Raw genomic sequence first — 22,632 nt, 5'->3', positions numbered from 1 at the left:
CCACAGTTTTTTCTGAATTTCTTTAGTTAGTACAGTTATTTTTACTACTGCAACATCAATTAAAATAGGTAAATAATGTCAAAAATTTCATTCATGCTGAATGAGCAATTGAAGCAATTGTATTACAGATATATAATAAAATGTAATAAACGCGTCTGTGGTGACTTTTATTTTAAAATATCGCGTTTCCGGTCTAAAATAAAAAAAACCGAGACAAGAAAGAGAACAGCCTTCATCAGAACTGCTGCTTTACATATCTTCAGTGATCCTTTATTACTGCTTGTGTAGGTGAGTTCATATTAATGGCTAAAACTAAATTATTAGTTTCTACGTAATACTATCTGTAATTTGGTGATGCGTCATATATTGCCATTGCATTAGCGGAAATATGGCGCTTAGCATCGATCAGGCCCAAACGCAAACGATTCACCATTCATGCAAAACAATCCCAAATTGTTCTTTACTTTTATGTTGGAATAACAAATTCCATCCCCGGATGAAGTAGTTTATATAAAATCTCCAGCTGTAACATGCAATCTTTTTCTTCTTGTTCAAAAATTTACAATTTTCATAAACGCCGTTTAATACCTTTATTGTGACTTCATATTAATAAGGAGACTACATGAAAGTGCTTTGTAAAAATCATGTTGAAACGAAAGCAGAAGTGATTAAAAGTTGTGGGTGTGGGGAAACGTAACAATATCCAGTAAAGTTGCTTTCCCTTATACATTTATACAGTTTAACCTAAATATTGATGATCTAAGAAAAGTTCATGGACATTCCAGCTATCAGTTTATTGATGTACCAAGTTTATTTACTTTACTAGTTGTCATATATATTACTGGCTTGGTACATCTGAAGTTTTATAAAGCAAATCCAGTGACATCCAGTGAATGATTTGATTTTTCATCTCAAGGTAAGGCTGATACAGGTGACGCACCTCACTGGATTGACCGGCAGATCTTCCACCTGGAGCTGACCTCTACAATATTTTAATATCAACGTAAGGAGATTCTCCTTATTAACATCTTTTTAACAGGTGAGCAGCAGCCAGCACCGCAAGAGCTGCTTTTTTGGCAGTGCCTGAAAGGTCCTACTCTCATTTGACCGCTTGAAACTTTGACTTTGAGACATGTCTTACAATCATCCATATCGAAACCCACCAGATGATTTCAGCGCAAACAATGACAAGTACAAAGACTCGGAACGAATTCATCCCCGGGATTCTAATGCTTACATGTCAAGAATTAGGAACACATCTTCAGAGCAGACATCTCGTCAGATATCCTCATCAGAAATGTCGACATTCCCACCTGGTAATGCTTTGTCCTTTCTGCATAGCTGTGGACTGGATACTGAAGACCTTAAAACTCTGGCCGAGCTTCCTGAGCATCTCATCACAGCCGATGCGCTTCCTGAACTTCTTGCAGAGATCAAAAAGAAGAAAATGTCTAGAACTTCTTCGTCTAGGTCCAGTGCACTCCAAGCCAGTACATCAACTCGTTCCTGGGGTGATAGGAGCCACACTCAGTCGGTTGAGTATCCATTGGATTTGCCCGTGCATCAGTCGTATTCCCTTAATCGAGAGCAAGCTCCAACCTGGGATGACCGCTGGGGAAATGTTCAACAAACAAGCTCTCAAACACGCACGTACACCAATTCAGAGCCAAACTATGTGGTTGAGTACAACCATCTGAAAGACAAAAAGTCTTATTTTGATAATCCGTCTTCTTTGGCCACAGAACCATCAAGGCAGAAAACGTCAGTTGTCCCACAGTCTTATGGTAACTACAGCAGAGACATCAGTCAATCCTCACATCGCTCTGGCAGAGATGTCAGTCAGTCCTCACATCTGTCCAGTAGAGACATCAGTCAATCCTCACATCTGTCCAGTAGAGACATCAGTCAATCCTCACATCTGTCCAGTAGGGGCATCAGTCAATCCTCACATCGCTCTGGCAGAGACGTCAGTCAGTCCTCACATCTGTCGAGTAGAGACTTCAGTCAGTCCTCACACCTGTCAAGCAGGGACGTTGGTCTTCCGTCACTCCTGTCCAGCAGAGATGTCGGCCCACCCTCAGTTTTGTCCAGCCGAGGCATCGGTTCACACTCACTCATGTCCAGAAGAGACATCGTTCCACCCTCAAACCTGTCCAGCAGAGACATCGGCCCACCTTCGTTCTTGTCCAGCAGAGACGTTGGTCTACCCTCGCTACTGTCCATCAGAGACCTTGCTCCACCCTCACGCCTGTCCAGCAGAGATGCCGGTCAACGGAGGAAACCGGTGATTCATATAGTTCCTACAAGGAAGGAGGCGTCAGATTTCCATGGGAAAACTCCACCAGTGTTTCCCTATGCATGCGTACTCTGCGAAATCACTGTCCTCTCTAACAAGGTAAGTAGTCTTTTTGTTCTCAGATTCTACATTACCAGCTATTTACCTGACAATTTCAGGCAAAATACACGAGCGTACCAGGGCATATGAGGTAAGTCCAAGTAGCATGTTTATTATCCATTTAGGTAGTAATGCATTAAAGGCATAGTTTAATCCAAAATGAAAATTGTCATTTATTCAACCTCATGTTGTACCAAACATGAAGACAAAAAAAATATAAAAACAGTCACCTCGCACGCTGTATGCCAAATCTTCAGAAGCCTTTTGATACCTAGACTAAAATCGCCCTCTGCCATTGTCCTCAAATCTCATGTCCGCTTACAGCAAATTCGCATATATGTGAATCTCGACTGGTCACGAGACATGCAAGAACCAATGGAGTTTGATGTCACTGGGTGTGACGCATCTTGATACTTGTATGCACCTGCAGGAATGAGATTTTAGAAATATGGTGGAATGGAACATTTTCACTGAATAAGGACTAGCCCTGCGTCCCAACGTCCATACTATCCATCCTAAATGTATGTGAGATTAGAATAAGTGTGACCCAAAGTGTAGTATGTTGAAAAGAGTATGTCAAAAGTCCCTGGATGGTCTACTATTTCTGGTAGATTTTCAAAGTGTGGGTCTGTGCACACTATAAAGGCTAATATTGCCCACAACACATTGCGCTTTGGAGGAGGATTCAGTTCAGAACTACAAACGAGTAAAAAGTGTTTAAAAACTACAAAACATGGCAGATATGCACAACCAACAGGGAGAGGCCTATAATCAGTTTAACCTGATAAAAAATATTTATGTAATGTTTTCCATGTTATATTTCATCTCCAATAACAATGTGGACTTCTATAAAGATCTGTTTGGCCGTTAACTTTTAAATGCTTCATTGTGCATTAATATGAGGAGAGTCTCTGCGTGAATGCAGATCAACGTGCTACTGTATTCCTCTCTGATATGGTAGGAAATTAAATTAAATGTGGAGGATTTTAACTGTGACAAGATGATTGGCGGTTTACGGTGACAGGATGTGACAGAGAGCAAAGATGCAATTGTATGACATGATAGTGTGTCCCAAACCGTGTATACTCTTTTGCTACACACTCAAAAGTATGTACTTTTTCTTCACAAAAAGAGTACATATTTTTAGGGTGTAGTATAAGTTTGTGAATTGGGAGGCAGCATAGATAATTGATTGACTGGTCGTTATGCTTTTGTTTGACTTATTCTGTTAAGAAATAGAACATCCAAAATGTAAAATCTGTGATTGAATTTGATCGAATATTCAGTTGGAGGGCTTGTGATTTATCACGGTGAAATCAACACAACAGTATCCATGACTTTGTAAATGCTTTAATTTAGAATTAATATCCATAATCCGTATGGACACCGACTATAAATTTACTTTGATTGTCACATTATAAATTATGGTGAGTTTGATTGAATATTGAGAGATGTTACTTGTGTTTTAGGACTGGTCTGTGCATGTAAAAGGACCCCAACATGCTAATAGTCAACTCAGTCTTGTGGAAAAGTAAGTTCTTCAACTTTGTTCTGAAAGTCATGTTGTCACTAGATATTCATTTCTGACCAACACAAAGTGTTGAGTGGTTTAAGACACACATATTTTGGAGTTCGGACGATAACAATTTAACATGAAACATAAGTCAATGTTCAAACAAAGGAGGTGCAATTCTTTGCAACATTTTATAAAGGAGTAATACAATTTTGTATGTATATCTTGGTACACAAATAGGTTATACCACATTATAAAACAAGTTAAAGTTCCTGTAGCTCCACTAGTAGAGCATGATGGTAAAAACTGCAATGTCATTGGTTCAGTTCCACTTACAAACTGAAATAATGCAAACTTTGAATGTATTGAAACCTTTGGATCAAAGAAACTGCCAAAATGTTCACATGTAAATAAATGTTTTACACAATTATCCTTTTCCATTAGATATCCAGAGTGGGATCAGACAATTCAATCTGCTCGAAGGTAGTTCATTATTCCCCCATTATATATTTCGTAAACAATGCACATTTACAGATTTTTGATGGTTTACATGCTAAACGTATACACTTTAACAGAAATGAGCCCGCTTCTGAGAGTTCAAAGTCCAGAACAACACAGGAACGAGGTAAAGCCTTTTCCCCTCCATAGACACTTTATCATCTTTAAGATAAGTTCTCATATTTAGTTTGTGTTTTGACATTTTTTCAGGTGGAACCTCAAGCAGTAGAAATGTATCGTCTGGCAACAAAATGGGAGCATCGAGCAGTAAAATTAAAGCAAGCAGTAAAAACCTGAATCAAACTCAAGCCACAACGAAGGTGGGTTTTTGTTTTTGGTGTTCTGTTTCACATGCTGCTGTAAATGTTATAATATTCAGACATCATTTGACAATATTTGAATACAGTGCAAAGTGGTGTGTGTAAAGTTCGAAGTGGATGAAGTGGACGAAGCTTACCTGAAAAAATTGCTTGGCCAGTTTGGGGCGATTGTCAAAATTATCATGTTTCCTAAATTGGTATGGCATTTTTTTTTTTTACATTTATATATATATATATATATATATATATATATATATATATATATATATATATATATATATACATCTCATTTAACAAATTTATATGAAACTGTTTAATAATTAAATGGGCTTTAATAACTGTTCTTGTAATTTTTTTGTCAATGCATATTTTTGTAGGCTTTTGTGGAGATGGGAACAGCAGGCCAGGCAGAGGATATAGTAAAATATTTCCTACACAACCCCTTGTCGATCAGAGGAGAAAATATACAAATTTCTTTGTCTGCAGCATTCAGTTTCTTACAGGTGAGAAATTATCATTTAAATTTTGTTAAATGCTTATCTGGTGAAAGACTGAAGGTGCTGTAGACCAGGACTTTTGATAGGGCCACTAAATATGAGTTCCCTCTTCCTAAAATATAAATACAGCTACAATAAATAAACCCATTCATACAGTATGATTGGTTTTCCCTAAATTAATTTAGCTGTTATATTGTCATTTTACAAATCCTAAAATCATTTACTAAAGAATTGTCATTAAGTTTCATCACATTTTGAGCCATTTGGAAATTCCACCAGGCTAGCCACTGAGTTCAACACGGCCTTATTTTCCAAAAACCCCATCATATAAAAATACTGTTGTAGTTTGAGATGGAGCAGGAGTGCAAAGATGATTGGTGCCAAAGGCTTCATAAGCAAAATAGCACATGACAATTTTAACCCTCTAGGCGCCATGGTCGAGTTTACGCGACAAGATGCGGCACTGAATAAAACGGCCGATTTTGTCAAATAGGGTGTCAAATTTCGTTCGATCTCCCCTCCACTAGATGGCAGACATGTCATACTTCGTCAAAAACGTCATGCTTCTATACAAAATGATGAGCAAGAGCGCATTGAATCAGTGCGAACAAATGCGGAGCTAGTGTGCAAGTGAGCCATATTATCAGAGCAATATTGTCAACGTCAGCGATAGGGTTGTGCCGATGGACGATATCATCGTCCATCGTGATGGCTGACCGACATCATGATGGAGCGCGACCATCGTGATGCCACGCCCCCGTTGCGAGTGCGACACACACTAATCCTCTTCTATAGTATTAGTTAAACTAAAAACTTAGCAGGAATTGCTCTGTAAATTAAATTGAGAATGTAACTACTGCATATATGCTATTTTAAATACTGTAGTCTATGCCAGATATATAGCCTACATTTTGAAATAATTTGAGGCTGAAACATCCATATGTATGCGTGTTTATTTTAGCACTTCCGTCAGTGAAACAACACAGCCTATAAAACATTTAAACGATTTTCAGTAAATAATCGTTACCTCAAGAATATAAGAAAATTAAATATTAGTTAGACAAATATTTTATTCATACTATTTCGATGCGTCATATACCACTCTGCGCTTTGAGAGGAATGTGGGACACAAGCTGGATAGACAACTTCTCGAATATCTTCTTCTTCATGTGTTCTCCTGATGTTGCAAGGCAACACTTGTTATAAAAGATCTGAAGAGTGGATTTTATCTTCCACAAGGGCAAGACATTTAGGCAATGTTTGATTTATTCACTGCCAGAGAAAACAAAACTAAAATCACCGCGGCGTGTGTGTGAAATGTGCTATTCAAATAGACCGCTATTCTTGACGCGCCTAACCAAGTTTAATAACAAGAACAAACTGTGTTAAATACAATTTGAAGTAAACAGGTATTCGTCCTAGAGTGTTTTTTATACTTTACCACAGTAAAGGATGTGAATAGTTAATAGACTTAATTATAAGCAAACGAAAGGAAGAAACGATATAATCCCCTGCGAAAATGGCGACGTGAGTGAAGATTTATGAAAAGAAACGAGATGTCCATGTCCATTGGGATAAAATGGACTGGGCCTATTGTTAAAATTCACGGAAAATCGAGTGACCAGGGGCCTCATTTATAAAACTTTGCGTAGGATTTGCGTCAGAATTGGCGTACGGATGAAACATAGGACGTGCGTACGCACAGAAATATTCGGATTTATAAAACCGTGCGCACGCACATCCTACGCAGTTTTCCCTTAATAAATCACAATCAATTCTAAATGTAGCGCAGCTTTTGCGGCTTCATGTCACGCCCATAGTTGCCCATAAATAGTCCGTGAAACGCCCAAAAGTTAATATTCATATGTTGCGAAATCATGGCAAACACAGAGAGGAAATAAAAAAAAAAACGTAACTTCACTCAATGTGAGGTAGAAGTTATCGTTGGCGAGGTTGAAAAGAGAAGAAAAGTGTTGTTTGGAGGGCACAGTGTGGGCATTACTAATGCCAAAAAGACACTTGAGTGGCAAAAGGTTGCAGACGCCGTAAATGCTGTAGCCTCACAACCTCGGACTATCGCCGAAATAAAAAAGAAATGGTCGGACATCAAAGTCGAGGCAAAAAAGCGTCTAGTGCTCCATCGCCAGAGTGTGTCCTCTTGCTGTCTGAAGATGCCTTCACTCCGAATCCTTCCATTCGCCACATCTTCTAGAGCACAAGATCAGCCATTGTGCGTCATTACGCATTGAGATGGGCATTTTATTTCCATCCATTTAATTGAATCTGACAAGCTACAGATGTCGGTTATAATCTACGTGGAAATGGGAAATAGTTCCGTGCAAATGTAATGTCTTGCAGCTTTCTGAATGGTTGAGACATACGTCATTTTATCAAAAATAAAACTAAAGGCATATGCATGAATACCATGAACGTAGCTGATGAAGAAATTTTACTATGAAAACAACTTTCCCCAGTGGACAATTAATACATCTATCTATTTATCTATATATCTCCCTAATTATCTATCTATCTGTCTAATTGCATCTATCTGATCTGCCAGACGGACACTTGACGAGAATATCAGTTTTGTACATTAGCTATTTCGTTGTTTACCATATTTATGAGGATGAATTGCAATGCATAACATGCCAATATTATTGCAGAACATATTTCACTTTTCTTTTTGCAAATATGTGTTAATTTGCATTTATGTTGTAATTTTCGTTTGATTTTGTTTGTTTTACACTGCAGATCGATCAAACGGGTGTTCGTGTAGGCTGTTCATTGTAAGACTTGCTTTGTGAAGTCTTCATGTTATTTATGAGAGGCATAGCCATTTCTTTTACACAACGGTCTACAGTTTCACACACTTTCACGTGTTTCTTCCATCTGCCGACGGTGTCGCCATTTCTCATTTCACCCGTTTTTGTGCGTACGCCTGGGTCAGAGCTTGCGTGAAAGACCGCACATTTTCCCGTCAAGTTTGCTTTTTATAAATACCAATTATTGCGTAGAGAGCGGCGTACGCCTTCTTTTGTGCGTACGCAACGTTTATAAATGAGGCCCCAGATCCAGATTGCAAAGCAGAATGAAAAAGTGCTATCTGACCATTATTTCCTTTCTAGGCTAAAAGCTTTGTGCTTCACTCCTGTGGTAATATTCACGTGCAAGTTGCAACAGCATTCACATACAAAACACTGGGTTAGTAAAATAACGAAATTATTTTTTTAAGAGTAGAAAATAGTATTTATGTAAAGAGATATATATTTTTTTTTTAAAAAGAGCTCAACTCTTAAGTGGAAGAAACCTATTTTTTTCCCCTCACGTGCAACCTAACGGATGATTCATTATTTGGGTTAGTAAAAATAACGAAATTATAGTTTTAAGTAGAAAATAGTATTTATGTAAAGAGATATAGTATATTATCTACCTATTTACATAATTACCCCCCCCCCCCCCAAACGACGATATCATCGACCATCACAATGTTTTACTGTAAACATCGTCAACTGCCAATTTAGGGGACATCGCCCAACCCTAGTCAGCGAGTATTTGCAGTAGATTATTATTTTCTAATGGCATCAATAAAGCTTACCCGCAATGGAGTGTTGGGTCTTTTATTCGCGGACCCTGATTCTGAAGGGGAATATCTGCCTTCAGAAGATGACGTGATTCTGAAAGTGAAACTGTAGCCCTACACCAAGCACAAACGGTGAATCCTTTGCCCAATGTAGATGGTCCTTTGCCCAATGTCAGTGGTGGGAACACAGTGGTGTTTCCCAGGGTCGGAGTGTTCATCGCGAAGTTAGCAGGCGTGTTACGCCGGCTTCACACCGCACAGGCAGGCAGGGCAGGAGTGGTGTGTATGGAGAGCAGGAGCCGCGCGTTGTGCATTCACACTGCAGCGTTTGTCTCGCGCACCTGAACCACGGCTCGTGTATTGCAAATACAGTTAGGGGGCAACGTGGAGGCAGGATGGGGAGTCGCAATGACAATGACAGTAGTCCGAACTGTGCACACTCTGCGCGCGCACGTCTGTCTCTCGTCTTGTCTCATCTCACTCATGATCTCTGCCTTGCCGTGGCGAGTAAGCTTTTGAGCTAAACAGGTCTTGTCTACTTGTGTTTGTGTGTCATATGAATAATATATATGTGCCCCATACATGGAATCAGAGTGCCTACTGTATGTAGTAAATGGAAAGTCTCTACAGCAAAAGGCCAACCGTTACATGCATTTGGTTTGTTTCTACCATTTATTAGTAATGATTTACACAGTTTGTTTACTATTTACCTGAGCATTCAGTATTGTGGAATATAGCATACAGGAGGTGAGGGACATTTTGGGGGGAAAGAAGTGCTGCATTTTATCATTTAAACATGTGACTTTTCATGAAAATTCTATAATCCAAGGTGACCACCACCATATGAGGTCATAATATGCTAGTTAGATGGGAAAATGTAATCCCTACATAAACTTTGGGTCATCCTTAATATTTCTCTAATTTACAGAAAGTCTCTATCTTTTATCACTTTTAAGATATAGCCTTTTGAAATTAAGATGTCAAAATCGAACGTTCTAGGAAAAAAACTCCACTTAATACATTCAGCTTTTTGCTTCCCAGTCTAGAGCACCTGATTCAGTTATATCTGGAAGGTATCAGGGATTTTTCCATGTGACTTGCATCCATTTGGTTTGTTATTTTAGAGATTTGCCATTAATGCTGATTGAATGATTTACTTTGTTTCACAGAGTTCTCTTGTTGTGAGCTTTTCACCATTACCTTCTGGAGATGGCATAAGCTCTGAGTTGACGGCCATTGCCAAGCGTTTCGGAACAGTAAAACATTCACTGTTTCTGCCAAGCCGGGTAGCCAAACTCATTATTATGGAAATATTTTTTATTCACTTATTCTTATGCCATGTTCTGTGTCTTCAGTTATCTATATCGTGTAAAGACTGTGTATCGTGTATTTGTACAGGGATATGTGGAGATGACCAATGTGGAAGAGGCCAACAAATTGGTGGAGCACTATTCAACCAATTCTCTCAAATTAAAAGGAAAAACCATTAACGTTTGCTTCTCAGCTGAGTACCAGACACTTAGGTAAACCCGTTTTGCTGACTTGGACTTTTTGCATTTGGACATTGCTACAGTAGTGGTGATATACACTTCATTAAATGTAATTTATTTTCCCATTCTGCTTCTAAAATGATAACATGTTTGATATTTCACTTCATGGTCCAGTGATGTTGACAAAGAAAAATCACCAGTACCTTATAGCAGCAGGAGGAGGAGAAATAGCAGCCCCAAAAGGAGATCCCGTAGTTCCCGAAGACACTCTCCCAGCCCCAAGCGAAGAGCCTCTGAAGAGAGGTCCAGGTCTCGCAGGAGTCAAGACTCAAAGAATCGAGAAGAAAGTCGACGCTCTCGGGAGAAAAACAAGGAGAGCTCTAGACGGGACCGTTCCAAATCCCATTCCAAAAGAACCTCTCCTTTAAAAGACCAGAAAATAAAAACAGAAGAGAGTGTGGAGGAGATGGTTGAAGAAGACCAGAATCAATCTGACATCATGGGGGATGATAGTGATCTTGAAGGAGTGGAAGTTATAGCAGATGATGGTGAAGAACTGAATTCGGAAGATGAGCTCACAGTAGATGAGGAGGTAGATGATGAGGAATATGAAATTGCAGATGCTCCGACAGAAGACACACTCGAAGATGTCCAGACTGATCAGACTAAACCTTCAGACATGGACACATCGAAAGTACAGTCAGAGACATCAGAGTGTGTACCAACTGCTACAACTTCAGATAGATCAAGTGATTGTAGGGAAGCACAGGAGCTTCAACAAGGAGAGCAGAAAGAGCTTCAACAAGGAGAGCAGAAAGAGCTTCAACAAGGAGAGCAGAAAGAGCTTCAACAAGGAGAACAGAAAGAGCTTCAACAAGGAGAGCAGAAAGAGCTTCAACAAGGAGAGCAGAAAGAGCTTCAACAAGGAGAGCAGAAAGAGCTTCAACAAGGAGAGCAGAAAGAGCTTCAACAAGGAGAGCAGAAAGAGCTTCAACAAGGAGAGCTGAAAGAGCTTCAACTTGGAGAGAAAAAAGACCTTCAACGTGGAGAGCAGAAAGAAATTCAGCAAGAAGAGCTTCAAGGAGAGCAGAAAGAGCTTCAACATGGAGAGAAAAAAGAGCTTCAACATGGAGAGAAAAAAGAGCTTCAACTTGGAGAGCAGAATGAGATTCAGCAAGGAACGCAGAAAGAGTTTAAGCAAGAAGAGCTTCAACAAGGAGAGCAAAAAGATGAAACTGTGGAAATGGAAGAGGTAAACAACACAACTAAGAGTTAAAGTTGCATACAATACATTTTGAAGTTATGATTGAATGTTAGCAGCTAGGGAGACAAATCATAAAATTGTCATGGCCTTGCAGCTGTGAAGCTCATTCAGGCGACACAAGTTCTGCTTGCAGCATTTCCTGATCTCCCTTTTGAGTGAATAGAAATGTAGACAGCTGGAAGAATTTCGGTTGGCTGAGAGACACAGCGTCGGCGCCAATCAATGATCGCGCCGGCGCCTCAGGCACAATTATTCATTATCAAAATAAAATATACTGTCAACCCAACATATAAAAAGTTACACTGCTCAATTTAAATAGTCCATAGTACAATCTGTGCCATTCAGCGTGAGAAACGGCCCACTGTGGCACATTTTTGCTCGTTCCCCCCCACGTCGAAATTGGAACGTGCGTGAAGTACAAAGCCTAGTTTACATAATAAATAATAGTTTAGCATTGAAATGCATAACGAATATGGAATACTTCATTCTTGTCCTGTTCTGAATACGGTTAAATTTAAAGGATTTATTTTGTGGTGAAGGGGAACTAAAATAGATGGATAAATAGTGTTTATAGCCTAATGTTTGTGCATTATAACATTTCGCTTTATGTAGCCGGTATTATTTCTAGATGTAATAAAATGCGACTTATACGTGACTTATATATTTGTATATTAGTATTCTTATGCTTGGCTTGACTTGATTACATGTAGGCTAAATGGTTGTATATACTGTAGGCCTTTGGGTCACGTCAATTTAAAAAGAAAAAAAGGGTTGCGCTTAAAGTTTGAAAACCACTGGGCTACAGCAACAGAGCCGTCAGCAGGAGTGTGGGCGGTGTTCCTTCAATTGAGGATGCCGCCTTTAACTTGACTAACTTTAACAATAAATTCTAATAACTTAAAAATCTAAAATCTTTTAGAGCTCATTGCATTCAATCCACTTTATACATTACAACCTCAAATCAGAAAAAGTTGGGACAGTATGGAAAACACAAATAAAAAAAAAAGAAGTGATTTCTAAATTTACTTTGACTTGTATTTCATTGAAGACAAGATGAACACAAAATATTTCATGTTTTGTCTGGTCAACTTCATGTAATTTGTAAATATGCATCCTTTCCTGTCATTCAGACCTGCAACACATTTCAAAAAAAGTTGGGACAGTAAAGCTTTTACCACTTTGTAATGTTGCCATTCCTTTTCACAACACTTAAAAGACATTTAGGGACTGAAGAGACCAAGTGATGAAGTGTTTCAGGTGTAATTTTGTCCCATTCTTCCTGCAAACAAGTCTTAAGGTGGGCAACAGTACGGGGTCTTCGTTGTCGCATTTTGCGCTTCAAAATGCGCCACACATTCTCTATTGGAGACAGGTCGGGACTGCAGGCAGGCCAGTCAAGTACCTGTACCCTCTTCCTCCGCAGCCAGGACTTTGTAATGTGTGCAGAATGTGGTTTTGCATTGTCTTGTTGAAATATGCATGGACGTCCCTGGAAAAGATGTCTCCTTGAAGGCAGCATATTATGCTCCAAAATCTCTATGTACTTTTCAGCATTAATGGTGCCTTCACAGAAGTGCAAGTTACCTTTGCCAAGGGCACTGACACAACCCCATACCATGACAGACCCTGGCTTTTGGACTTGTTGCTGGTAACAGTCTGGATGATCCTTTTCTTCTTTGGTCCGGAGCACACGGCGTCCATTCCTCCCAAAAAATACCTGAAATACTGATATACTGAAATACTGACCACAGTACACTTTTCCACTGTGTGATGGTCCATCCCAGATGCCTCCGAGCCCAGAGAAGTCGACTGCGCTTCTGGACACTGTTAACATAGGGCTTCCTTTTGGCACAGTACAGTTTTAACTGGCATTTGTGGATGTAACTACGTATTCTGGTACTTAACAAAGGTTTTCCAAAGTAGTCCTGAGCCCATGTGGTGATATCACTTATAGATGATGATTCTTGATGCAGTGCCACCTGAGGGATCGGAGATTACGGTTGTTCAGCTTAGGCTTGCACCCTTGTCCTTTACGCACTGAAATTCCTCCAGATTCCTTGAATCTTTTAATTATGTTATGCACTGTTGAATGTGAAATATCCAAATCTCTTCCTATCTTTCTTTGAGGAACATTGTTTTTAAACATTTCAATAATTTTCTCACGTATTTGTTGGCAAACTGGCGATCCTCTGCCCATCTTTGCTCCTAAAGGATTAGACCTTTCTTGGATGCTGCTTTTGTACCAAATCATAATTACAATCACCTGTTGACATCACCTGTTTCAAATCACATCATTATTTAACCATTTTAACTCATTACTAGCCCTAAATTGCTCCTGTCCCAACTTTTTTTTAAATGTGTTGCAGGTCTGAATGACAGGAAAGGATGCATATCTACAAATGACATGAAGTTGACCAGACAAAACATGAAATATTTTGTGTTCATATTGTCTGCAATGAAATGCAAGTCAAAAAAAAGAAGTGATTTCTTAATTTACTTTATTTGCGTTTTCCATACTGTCCCAACTTTTTCTGATTTGGGGTTGTACATAAAAAACTTTATATAGGCTATATTATTTTATTAGTTTAAGTTTTGTGTTTGTTTTTTCCCGTTTCATTTCTTGCACCCATTTCTGAAACTTGCATTATCTACAGAGTCTACATAATTTAGATCAATCAATATTCAGAAAACGTCCGTTGTTTTTTTTTTTTGTCTTCAATGTGTGATCTGGCGCCGACCCTGGTGATACACGGTTGCATTCTAAAGTATATTTAAAAATATAAAGAAACATGTTTCTGTTTGTGTAGAAGACAACAGATTTCCCTGAGAATCTAGAAAACTTGCCCACCTCAGATGAATTTAAGGAGGAAGTGTTGACAGAACAAGGTATTTATATTGCACAGTTATTCAAAATTCAATCATAAAAGCAATACACTTTTGCTGTATGTTTACCTAAATCAGCTTTACAAAAGAATTTTGTGTCATTTTTCTTTATTCATTTTGGAGATTTCATAGATAATTGAGGAAGTGTGCTCATTCTGTTTTAGGTGATGAAATGGAGATCTCCGCTTCAATCACTGAGGTTAGTCTGTTTTCCCTTCAAAAGTGTTTGTGATTGTGTGTATGGAACAAAAATTATGATTTTGAGTTTTGTATAATTTACTTCATTTCTTTAGGGAAAGTATGGCAAAGTTCTTGAGGTGGCAGGTTTTCCAGTGGCTAAAAAATTCAGTAAAAAAGATTTGCTGAAAATTGGGGAAAAATACGGAGATGTGGCAGACTGCTGTTTGGTTCGCTCCAATCGAAAGGTAAAATTATACAATCTTTGAAGTATTGCCAAATTAAAAATAATATACTCAAGTGTTCATGATATGTGATTGTATGATTTGTCTGCATGATATATGTAGAAATTCAGCGGTTTTAATAATGTTTTCATTACAGGTGGAGAAGGCATTAATTGAGATGGTGGATGCTGATGCTGCTGCAAAACTTGAAGCTGAGTCTAAAAGGCAGCGCATTAGACTAGGTGGCAAAATCTTGAGGATAACTGTGTCAAAGACGTACAGCCGAGTGAATGAAGGGTAAAACTCATTTGAAATTTCTCAAATAAAATCCTTTTCCTATTGCTATATTCTGCTTGGGTGTTTTGATGTGCCCAGTCATATGAGAAACACAACAGACAATGTTTGATTCTGTTTCGGGAAAAGTGTTGACTCTGGGAGAGTGGAAGGTCAGGAACATGTTGAAGAGAAAATTGAGGAGCCGTCATGCTCATTGGCATGCAGTGAGGAGAGTACAGTAGTGATGGCCGAGATGGAGACCTCTGAAGAAGCTGCTGAGGCTCAGAAGGAAACCAACACAGATGCAATCATGCAACTGTCTAGTGATGAGGAGGTAAAATCAATAAATAATTTAACATGGGGTCCAAAATAAATCACTAATATAATATAATTGTCTTTTTCTGGAGGCCACAAAACATGTGTAAGCATTGCATTATCCTTGTTTTTCCAATACTTCAGGAAGTGTATGGCAGAGTTCTCCGGATCAGAAATCTTCCAATGGCTGATGAATATACTGATACAGATTTTCTGAGCATCGCAGAGCCATATGGGGAAGTAAAACGTCATTGGATGTTTCGCCTCCATCGAACAGTTAGTAAATAATAACTGCCATATATATTTCAGACATATTTAGTGGTTTCATCAATGAAATCTTACAATTCTGTATTTTTATTCCCCAGGGACTGATTGAAATGAAAAATGCCTGTGATGCCGAGAAGGTTGTATCTGCGGCCAATATGAATAAAATTACAGTCGCTGGAAAACATCCCAAGGTTTCAGTGTCTACCAAACATGCCCATTTAAATAAAAGGTATTGGTATCGAATAGAATTTAATTTATGTACATTAGTTTGTTACTAAAACTGCACATTCAGAACTTTGAGCCCTGATTTGATGCTATTATATACTATTACATTCTGTTTTTAAACATTTCAGTTTTTTTCCATTAAAAAGATGTGTAAAATTCTGAAAACTATCATTGCCTTGCTACACTGAATTTGCTTCTTTCTGTTTTGTGTTGTTTGCTAGGTACTTTCTACATGGACCTAGTGATGGTTCTATACAAACATCTACTGACTTGGAGAAGGTAAAGGATGAATCCAAGGGGCCGTTTACACAACACTGTTTTCAACTAAAAACGTAAACGCTTTTATGCGCTTCGGCCATTCATCTGCACACCAACAGCGTTTTGGTGGCCTGAAAATGCAAGCGTTTGAAATTGGGGTTTAAAGTGCACTTTTTTGAAAACCGTTACTGTGACTGCGTAAACTACAAAAACACGAAGTAATAAAACAGTGATGTCAATTGTATTACACGTTCAGTCGATAGGCACATTGTGTTTCTTTGCAAAGTGACTTCGCCAACTACTTGATTTGCAGCACAATACAACGTTTCTAGTCGTTTTCACAGATCAGTTAGCCTGACGTCGTCATACTCAATTCTAGTCAGAATATGAGTCTGATACTGCTCCGTTGGGCTGTGATTATGCGGCGTGTTTCAACCGAACCAGGAAAGACCTCAATTGAATAGACCTACAACCAATCAGAGCAACGGAGCGACGCATAACGTTAGTTGTCAAATGTCAACAGAACTCAACTGCACTGTGTTGCCAACTCCGCGGGGTTGAAGCGACCCCAATTATGTGATATACAGACCCAGGAATGCGATTTTTAGCTGCCAAAATAATACACATTTTACCCCCCAAATGCCTTTTTTTCCGGAGAACCCCCCCCAGGAAAGCTTATTGGGCTTGTTTTGAGGATAGTTAGCAATTGGGCGAGTTTTGTTGTAAAAACTTGGCAACCCGGTGACGCACGCTGGAATAAGTTACGTTAGAAGAAAAAGATGAGTGTAAACGATCTTTGCCGGTGTTGTAAAAACTGAATTTAAGGATACACAGAGTACTTACCAACACGATCATCATTTCTGAGAGAAATAGTAAAGGTGAATGCGCATACGAACAAGTTCTCCGTTTAGGATTAGAACAAATCCAATCCAAGGGCCTTTGATGGCGTGAATGGTTAATCATCGTCTAAAGCCCGCCCTGACAATTTCATTGGTCCGAACAGTTTCTGTTCGGGCATAATTACTTCTCTACCGATCAAGTCCAGATCGAACTGCCCGAGTAAAAATGTTGTGGGCGGGGCTAAGTTCGGCTGGCATCCAGGCTACAGATCCGTGTGAATGGGAATCATTTTGACAATGTTGTCTGTACGTGAAAAAGCAAAGGAAAGCCTTTTCTATTTTTAGTACATTGCTGTTTTGTAAACCTTACCTCAAGTCAGGTTTTCTGATTAGTGAATGTGGAGGTCGATTATTGTCACTGTATTATTGTACAATTTAAACACCTGGCTTTGAAAATGGTCAAATCTGTTTTGTAAGCTTTCAGCTGCTGCTCTGCAGTATACCTGCTGATACTGTGTGTTTAATGATGAATTATGCTGCTTTTAGGAGTTCTGGAGTGATAATCAGGATGTCGACTCAAAGGAAGATGAGAAGCAGGTTTCTGACGTTGATGGTGGAAATGGAATGGAGGTGGAAAATTCTGACAGTGTGTTAGAGGCACAAACACCGATGATGGATCCAGTGGGTAAGAGCATGTTTCACAGCACACTCTTTAGAAGCTGCTGTTACAGGCCCAACCCTGAAAGAGTGTTCCAATGGTTATTGAAAACCTGGAATTTTACATCTTAAAATTGTGATTTCCAGACCTGAAGCTGTTCTGCTCATGGAAATGCATGCTCATGGAAGTATTTATAGAGCTTCAACACATTTAAAGGAATAGATCACCAAAAAATGAAAATGATCCTGTAATTTACTCACCCTCACGCCATCCTCTGTGTATATGACTTTCTTATTTCAGCCGAGCACAATCAGAGTTATATTTAAAAATATCCTGGCTCTTCCAAGCTTTGCCATTGAGTTTTTAAAGCTCCAAAAAGTGCATCCATCATAAAATTAATCCATACGACTCCACGGTATTGATAAAGGCCTTCTTATAACTTAATAAACTATAATCACTGGCTTAAACTATAATCAACGGCCGGACGTGAGTCGAGTTCCGGTGGAGGAGTGACCTCTGACCCAATGCCTGATGTAGGAGTAGCGTAAGCTTAGGTGAGAATTGATGAACGCAGAGAAAAGAGCAAAACGCTCATGAATTTGAAGTCTAAAACGAGAAGTTTTAAAGAAAATTGCTAAACCACATGAACACATGATCATACGTTAGGTCAGAGGTCACCCTTCCCCACCAGAACTTGACTCTCTTGTGAAAGCGCGTATGGCTGTTGCCTGAAGACAGTGATTATAGTTTTAAAGTTTTAAATGTGGATCTTTTTCTTACAAAAACCCATTGCTTCGCTTCATAATGCATTCATTAGCACACTGTAGTTATAGTGTTATTATTTTTTGAGCTTCACAAACTCGAGCACTATTCATTGCCATTACAAAGCTGGGAAGAGCCAGGATATTTAATATAACTCCGATTGTGTTTGGCTGAAAGAAGAAAGTCATACAGGCCTAGTATGGCTTGAGAGTGAGTAAATTATGGGATGATTTTATTTTTGGGTGAACTACTCTTTTGAATGAAATGTGTGTCCTTCATATTGCACAGCCATGAATGCCTTGCTGCTTTTATTATATGCTCAATCCAGCTCTGCCTCTGCACAACTAATCTATTGCACTTTACCAACAGGGGCCGAGTTTGTCCGACCTGTGGTGGGTTACTTCTGTAGCTTATGCAATGCCATCTATGCCAGTGAGGAAGAGGCCAAGAATGACCACTGCAGGACCCCCTTGCACCATCAAAAGCTGAAGGCATAATTATTTTGCATATCTATATGTCTGTTTGCATGTGTATCAGATTTTATATTTTATCTGTAATGTGGTGAAACGAAACCATCAGGACTTACATATGTTCTTATTCTCTTTCTCTTAGGAGCACAAGGAGCGAAACGGTTCATAATAAACCATGTCAAGAATCAAGCCAATCCAGAAATCCTTCATAGACATTCATGATGATATCATACTCCAGTTAAAGGGATAGTTCACCCAAATAAATGAAAATTCTGTCATTTACAAACCCTTATGTTGTTTCAAATCTGTATGAGTTTTTCTTCTGTTGAACTAAAAATAAATATTGTGAAGAATGTTGGTAACCAGACAGTTGACGGTAGCCATTGACTTCCATATAGGAATAAAAAACATACTATATAATTCAATGGATGCCGTCAACTGTCTGGTTACCAACAGAAGAAGAAAGAAACTCATACAGGGCTGGAACAAATTGGGGGTGAGTAAAAGACATCATTTTTATTTTTGGGGGAACTATCCCTTTAAATCACATAATTTTCTTTATATGTGTTAAATGATTTAGAGTTCCAATACAAAAATTTTTTTATTTAACTGTTTTGTGTTTTTCTTTCATTGATGATTTTATCTAGTAATCTACAAAAAACAGTCCTCATGTTATTAAAAGGCATGTACTTTATTGCAGTGTACTGTATACACTTATGATAAACTTATAAGTAAAACAGTAAAATCGATTCTGCTCAAATAAAGACATGTCCAGCTGTCACACGTGCTTGTTTTCTATTGAGTTGATTATTTATTTATTTATTTTCCCTTACGAAATTGTTTAATGCTGCATTCTATATGCATATAGGTGTGTTGGGTTGTTTAAAAAAATTTTTTTACCACAACCACAAACTATGATTATATATATATATAGATATATAGAAAGATTCGGGAATCTACCGCCGCTTCAATATAATTATGTATGTATGTGTGTGTGTATATATATATATATATATATATATATATAATGTATGTGTGTATACACACATACATACATACATACATACATACACACCTAAAGGATTATTAGGAACACTATACAAATACTGTGTTTGACCCCCTTTCATCTTCAGAACTGCCTTAATTCTACGTGGCATTAATTCAACAAGGTGCTGAAAGCATTCTTTAGAAATGTTGGCCCATATTGATAGGATAGCATCTTGCAGTTGATGGAGATTTGTGGGATGCACATCCAGGGCACGAAGCTCCCGTTCCACCACATCCCAAAGATGCTCTATTGGGTTGAGATCTGGTGACTGTGGGGGCCATTTTAGTTCAGTGAACTCATTGTCATGTTCAAGAAACCAATTTGAAATGATTCGAGCTTTGTGACATGGTGCATTATCCTGCCGGAAGTAGCCATCAGAGGATGGGTACATGGTGGTCATAAAGGGATGGACATGGTCAGAAACAATGCTCAGGTAGGCCGTGGCATTTAAACGATGCCCAATTGGCACTAAGGGGCCTAAAGTGTGCCAAGAAAACATCCCCCACACCATTACACCACCACCAGCAGCCTGCTTAGTGGTAACAAGGCATGATGGATCCATGTTCTCATTCTGTTTATGCCAAATTCTGACTCTACCATCTGAATGTCTCAACAGAAATCGAGACTCATCAGACCAGGCAACATTTTTCCAGTCTTCAACTGTCCAATTTTGGTGAGCTTGTGCAAATTGTAGCCTCTTTTTCCTATTTGTAGTGGAGATGATTGGTACCCGGTGGGGTCTTCTGCTGTTGTAGCCCATCCGCCTCAAGGTTGTGCATGTTGTGGCTTCACAAATGCTTTGCTGCATACCTCGGTTGTAACGAGTGGTTATTTCAGTCAAAGTTGCTCTTCTATCAGCTTGAATCAGTCGGCCCATTCTCCTCTGACCTCTAGCATCAACAAGGCATTTTCGCCCACAGGACTGCCGCATACTGGATGTTTTTCCCTTTTCACACCATACTTTGTAAACCCTAGAAATGGTTGTGCGTGAAAATCCCAGTAACTGAGCAGATTGTGAAATACTCAGACCGGCCCGTCTGGCACCAACAACCATGCCACGCTCAAAATTGCTTAAATCACCTTTCTTTCCCATTCTGACATTCAGTTTGGAGTTCAGGAGATTGTCTTGACCAGGACCACACCCCTAAATGCATTGAAGCAACTGCCATGTGATTGGTTGATTAGATAATTGCATTAATGAGAAATTGAACAGGTGTTCCTAATAATCCTTTAGGTGAGTGTGTATATATATATATATATATATATATATATATATATATATATATATATATATATATATATATATCCTACTTAAATTCATAATCAAAGCCTCAATCAATATTCATCCCCCAATGTAATTATTATGATTTTAATGATTCTTTACAGTTATGAGTTTGCTTAAATCAAGAGGACCAATGATTGTTTATTCCTTTATATTTTCTAAAGTTAGTATTTGGTCTCTGAGTGGTGACTGCTTCCAGAGATGAAATATGGACTTTTATTTTATATTTCCTTTTACTGAAACACTAAAGAATTGGCCTGTCTGTACCTCTCACTGAGAGAGAAGCACATAGTATCAGCATGTTTTGGTGAAGTGTTTTGTTGATAGTTAAGACTCTCCAACCTTGGGAGAACTGTTATGCTAGGGTGCTTTTGTGTGTGTGCGTTGCATGATCTGTGCAGGCCCAATATTGAAGATGGACATTTTCTGCACACAACACCAGACCTGAAGACGCCTTTCTGCAACCTCCGAGGTCAACAATGATCTAATTCTAGTGATGGGGCGACAACTAGTCTACCTAGTTTAGTGATATGCTCTGCTATCTATCCTTGTGTGGAAATTTACAGTGGCTGTGCATTTTCTCTGAGCCAATCAGAATCATTCAACTTGCAGTAATGACGTGGCTAGACCTTGAAAACAGTATAACTGTTCAGAAATTGTATATACGATAGACGGAGTCGGGTAGGCTGGTAGAGGGAGCGTGGCCTACGAACTCCTTGTGAGACGAAGCTGGCTTCTGCTGATGAAACTGCAAACTATTCTTCAGTAAATTTCTCTTTAATTAATTTAACTCCTCTCTCTTCGTCTTCATTTTTCACTACTGGTCCTGGGTCCTGGGTTACCCCAACAGTTTTATCGTAAATACGAGTTTACTCTGAAAAAATTGCATATGAACGCATGTCGTGTTTACCACTGGGAAGTTCGGAATTAATTTTGATAGGCTACCTAAATTATCCCACAACTATTTACAGAAACTATTACACTGCGGTGACGGAGTATGACAGTATGCACTATATATTATTTTGTCAAACGGCATATGGTTTGTTTTAGGAGACTGAGGGTGAATTTAGCCCAGACAGGTTCCTCAAGCAGTAGACAAAGATTTATCCACTACTTGACTTTGCTTTCCTTTGACCAGGAAGCTGAAGATGAAGAGACTGAAGATTATTGTCAAGACTGGAGAAAAGGACACTTCACCAACACCACCTAAAGCTTGAAACAAGTGGCCTAATTACTTAATCCTGAACTTAAGTCTTGTCCAGAACACGTGGGTAACTTAAAGCAATCAAATAATTTTGTAAACAAAAAAGAAATGTGTCTGTACATTTTATTTGCCACCATTTGACAATAATGGTAGGCTATACTTCAAGGTTTTGTAAAACAGCAACACT

At 38.8% G+C, this 22,632-nt stretch overlaps 1 protein-coding gene across 1 annotated transcript; it reads left to right on the top strand.

Annotated features, from left to right (window-relative positions):
• The first annotated feature begins 182 nt into the window (after positions 1–182).
• matr3l1.1 (matrin 3-like 1.1) lies at positions 183–19,708 on the top strand. The gene is made up of 22 exons (XM_079839759.1): positions 183–288; positions 917–2,395; positions 3,865–3,926; positions 4,353–4,391; positions 4,484–4,533; positions 4,617–4,726; positions 4,813–4,923; positions 5,104–5,229; positions 9,973–10,089; positions 10,202–10,326; positions 10,468–11,545; positions 14,365–14,443; positions 14,605–14,639; positions 14,734–14,865; positions 14,999–15,138; positions 15,265–15,451; positions 15,577–15,708; positions 15,798–15,928; positions 16,146–16,203; positions 17,568–17,706; positions 18,811–18,932; positions 19,054–19,708. The coding sequence occupies exons 2-22, from the start codon at positions 1,133–1,135 to the stop codon at positions 19,078–19,080; spliced, it is 4,263 nt and encodes a 1,420-aa protein (XP_079695885.1). The 5' UTR covers positions 183–288; positions 917–1,132; the 3' UTR covers positions 19,081–19,708.
• The last annotated feature ends 2,924 nt before the right edge of the window (positions 19,709–22,632 follow it).

The sequence above is a fragment of the Gobio gobio genome, assembly GCF_949357685.1.
Source record: "Gobio gobio genome assembly, chromosome: 16".
Classification (NCBI taxonomy): domain Eukaryota; kingdom Metazoa; phylum Chordata; class Actinopteri; order Cypriniformes; family Gobionidae; genus Gobio; species Gobio gobio.
Note: the sequence above shows the minus strand (reverse complement) of the source record. Positions and strands in the feature narration are given on the sequence as shown.

What these genes read in the sequence shown, in the direction of transcription:
- matr3l1.1 (XM_079839759.1), top strand. Translation starts at nt 1,133, where the DNA reads ATGTCTTACAATCATCCATATCGAAACCCACCAGATGATTTCAGCGCA. An exon ending in AAACTGTGGAAATGGAAGAG is followed by an intron (nt 11,546 to 14,364) that starts GTAAACAACACA and finishes CTGTTTGTGTAG; the next exon opens with AAGACAACAGATTTCCCTGA. An exon ending in CATGCCCATTTAAATAAAAG is followed by an intron (nt 15,929 to 16,145) that starts GTATTGGTATCG and finishes GTTGTTTGCTAG; the next exon opens with GTACTTTCTACATGGACCTA.